Below are 3,860 nucleotides of genomic sequence, written 5' to 3' on the forward strand. Positions count from 1 at the left end.
GTCCAAAAACACAGAATTGAAACCACAAAATATCTCCATACTGCTCGTCCGTAGTGATCCAAGTGTCCTGAAGCCCCGACATAAAAAGTTGTTTGGAAAAACCTCATTTGAACTCTGTTTTTAGCCTCATTGTAGCCTGTAGCTCTGACCGCCTCTCTGGGCACCGAGCCCACATGTGCAGNTAAAAAGTTGTTTGGAAAAACCTCATTTGAACTCTGTTTTTAGCCTCATTGTAGCCTGTAGCTCTGACCGCCTCTCTGGGCACCGAGCTCACATGTGCAGGCTTATGCGCGAGACCAGCGAAAGCACGTGAACACACATAAACACGGTGCCCATGTCTCACGGTCTCACACAAGCGCACACACGTGAGTGCGGTGTACAGAGAGTTAGAGCTAGAGCTTAAGGACTAGTCTTATAGATGATTATTGGGCCTCATGCTAATGTCTGAATGACAAAGACAGTGAACTGATTTTAAACTGGATTTTACTTATTTATTAATAATTAATTTAACCTTCTCAGTTGTATCATAATGTTCTAATTATACACTGTTGTGTTTCTGTAGGAGACTCCCTGGCTATACACAACGCACAGAGGTTCTCCACCTTCGACAAAGACCAAGACAGATCATCGTCCAACTGTGCCAGAGACTATCTGGGGGCATTCTGGTACAACAATTGTTACCATACAAATCTTAACGGGGTTTCAAATGTGATCAAATGTTTTATCATTTGATCACAACATACCGGTGACAGCAACTTCAGTTACTGTGGGATGACACGCATTATCTGGTCAGGTTACACTGCTGTCAAATTTTAAGAGCAATGAAATGATTGTATGATTTATTAAAGCTAAGCAGAGCAGATAATATGTTCTTGTCTGTTTGTTTTTTTTAAATCACTGTGAATGATTGTCTCTGTCTCTCTGCAGATCAGTCAGAGCTACAGTCGGTGCCCCTTTGCCTTCCACTGGGAGGATCTGTTCTGGGAGTGGGACTGAGTTTCCTGCTCTGCGCGATGGGATTTTACTGGAGAAAGACACACTGAGCAGGAACTACCTGTTGCAGGTCGTCATATTTAAAACCAAAGTAACCAAACCGGTTTATATGATCAGTCACCTGAAGGAAATCACTGCGGCACATGTTCAGCGCTGGTTTCCAGTCTGACCGGCCCAGATGGATGTGTGGCTCCCATGACTGAAGTACAGCTTCATCATCAAAGTGTCAGACATCACCATATACAGATCAGATTTGTTCCGTGTCTACATGTATGTTTAGTGGCAGACAGGATGATGTTTACTGAGGCTGGACAATAAAGTCACATGTCAAAGTTAGGAAAAGACATCCTGCCTGTCGACTGTTGCAGAGTGTAGAAATAATCTTTTTTGTTGCTTGTCACAGCATTTACATTTAGAAATGTGTGCCTGTAGTTTCTCCTAAAAAACTGAATGATGATGATAATCCTGAACATGATTCTATTATATCATTAAAATATTACTGAAAATATTAAACTGCTGAAATATGTCTCATTTAAAATTTTGGGGGGAAAATTACCAGATGCTCATAAGGAGTGAAAACCCAAGGCTTTTGTCAACTCCAGAATTTTGTTTAAAATATATAATAACTAAAATCAAATTAAAAAAATAAAGAAAGTCCCCAAATGTCATCAGATGGTGAACTGAAGCTGTTGGATAAATACATATTTTATTTTGAAAGTAAATAGTGATTTGTGTATTTATTTTTTTTATGTCGGCTTTTATTTTGAATGATGTTAAACGGAAGTTGTTTAATTACCGGAAACTTGACGCGAGTGTTTCCGGTTTTTGGAGCTAGTCAGGCTGGTGCTTCAAAAAGAGCTCACGTGCAATATAAATACTGCAGTAGCTCTCTTTGATTTTTTTTATATTCGTATTTTGGAAGTATTATTTGTAGTTTTTTTAGATTGAAAAACTCCGGAAACGTTTTTTGTGTGACGACAGAGAGGTCAAAGGTCAGATGAACCCGGAACATCAACAAAGCAAACAAAGGCGGCGTTCCGTTTAACCGTGAGACCCTCCGTCATGTCCTCCGGTGTATTGCTGGCGGCTCTCTGCCTGCTCCTGACCCGCCTGTCCGGCTCCTCTCTGTCGGTGCCGGACATCCCGCACATCGCCGCTTACTTCGGTACAAAGACCCGGTACGAGGAGGTGAACCCGCACCTGCTGCGGGACGTTTTCTCCGTCAACAAGTCCGTGTTGAAACCTCCGCCCACTGAGCGCTGCTCCCCGGTCCACCTCACCGCCGTCATCCGGCACGGCAGCAGGTACCCGACCGTCAAGAACATCCGCAGGATCCAGAAACTGAGCGAGCTGGTCCGGCGGGAAGCGACCCGAGGCTCCGGGGGCTCCGCCGGGGGCTCCACTGGCACCGCGGGCTGGCTGCAGGACATCCACAGCCGCTGGGAGATGTGGTACACCGAGGACATGGACGGTGAGCACCGGAGGGATTGAATATACCTGTTATTCTGCTTAAACATTATTTATATGTCGATGAAATGATTCTTAGTGAAAATAATTCTGCTATGTGACTAAAATATTATTAAAAATATACTAGTTAAAACTGCATAAATATACCTGTAAATCTGCTTCAGTGTTACTGAAAGACAAAATAATAAATTATTACAATATTACTAATAATTCACCAGCTAAACTGCTGATATGTAATTTATAATTCATTTAAATGATTATTAGTAAAAAATAATTCTGTTATGTTTCTAAAATATTATTAAAAATATATCAGTTAAACTGCTGAAATAACTGATTACTGAAAATAATTCTATTAAAACATTACGGAAAATATTAGGGATACACGATAATATCAGCACATCATCGGTATGGTGATGGCGTCTTAAAAATGAACCATCAATATCGGCCAATGTGTTTTTATTCATTACAATGAATAAATATTACAAACACTGAACAGTATTTCATGTCTCCAGCTGCTGGTATGCCGTCATGATAAAAGTATGTATAATATGATGTTAATTCCACTACAGAACTGCTCAAAATTACTCTATGAATTATTATTAATAATCAAAATATTACTGACAATAATTCAGTTTTGTTGCTAAAATATTAATACAAATATACTTGTTACGCTGCTTAAATATATTGATTAACCTGCTTTGAAAGACGATTATTGAAAATAATTTCATTAAAACATTATGGAAAATATACTTTAAATCTGCCTTAATGTTACTGAAACAAAAAACATATTAAATTATTGAAATATTACTGATAACACACCAGCTAAACTGCTCAAATATGACAAAATATAATTTATTTAGATGATTAGAATATGACTGAAAATATACTGGTTAAACTACTGTACTAGTGCCAAGGGAAACATTCTAATAAATTATTGAAATATAACTGATAAAACACTGTTTTTTCTGCTTTACAATACTGAAAATCATTTCATAAAATGATTAAAATATTACTGGAAATAATTCTGTTAAATGATTAAAATATTACTGAAAATAATTCTGTGAAATGACAAAAATATTACTGAAAATATTTCTGTTAAATGATTAAAATATAACTGAAAATAATTCAGTTAAATGATTAAAATATTACTAAAAATAATTCTGTTGAATGATTAAAATATTACTGAAAATAATCATGTTAAATGATTAAAATATTACTGAAAATAATTCTGTTAAATGATTAAAATATTACTGAAAATAATTCTGTGAAATGACAAAAATATGACTGAAAATAATTCTGTTAAGTGATTAAAATATTACTAAAAATAATTCTGTGAAATGACAAAAATATTACTGAAAATAATTCTGTTAAGTGATTAAAATATTACTAAAAATAATTCT

The 3,860-nt window shown here is 36.5% G+C and overlaps 1 protein-coding gene across 1 annotated transcript in view; it reads left to right on the forward strand.

The window, feature by feature from the left end:
• Positions 1-1,828: 1,828 nt before the first annotated feature.
• Positions 1,829-3,860, forward strand: part of LOC126399453 (multiple inositol polyphosphate phosphatase 1-like) — an 8,737-nt gene continuing 6,705 nt past the window's right edge. The window contains exon 1 of the mRNA XM_050059444.1: positions 1,829-2,464. Coding sequence (XP_049915401.1) covers positions 2,056-2,464 — 409 coding nt within the window. The 5' untranslated portion in view covers positions 1,829-2,055. The remainder of the gene's footprint in view (positions 2,465-3,860) is intronic.

This window comes from Epinephelus moara, chromosome 13, assembly GCF_006386435.1.
Source record: "Epinephelus moara isolate mb chromosome 13, YSFRI_EMoa_1.0, whole genome shotgun sequence".
Lineage (NCBI taxonomy): Eukaryota > Metazoa > Chordata > Actinopteri > Perciformes > Serranidae > Epinephelus > Epinephelus moara.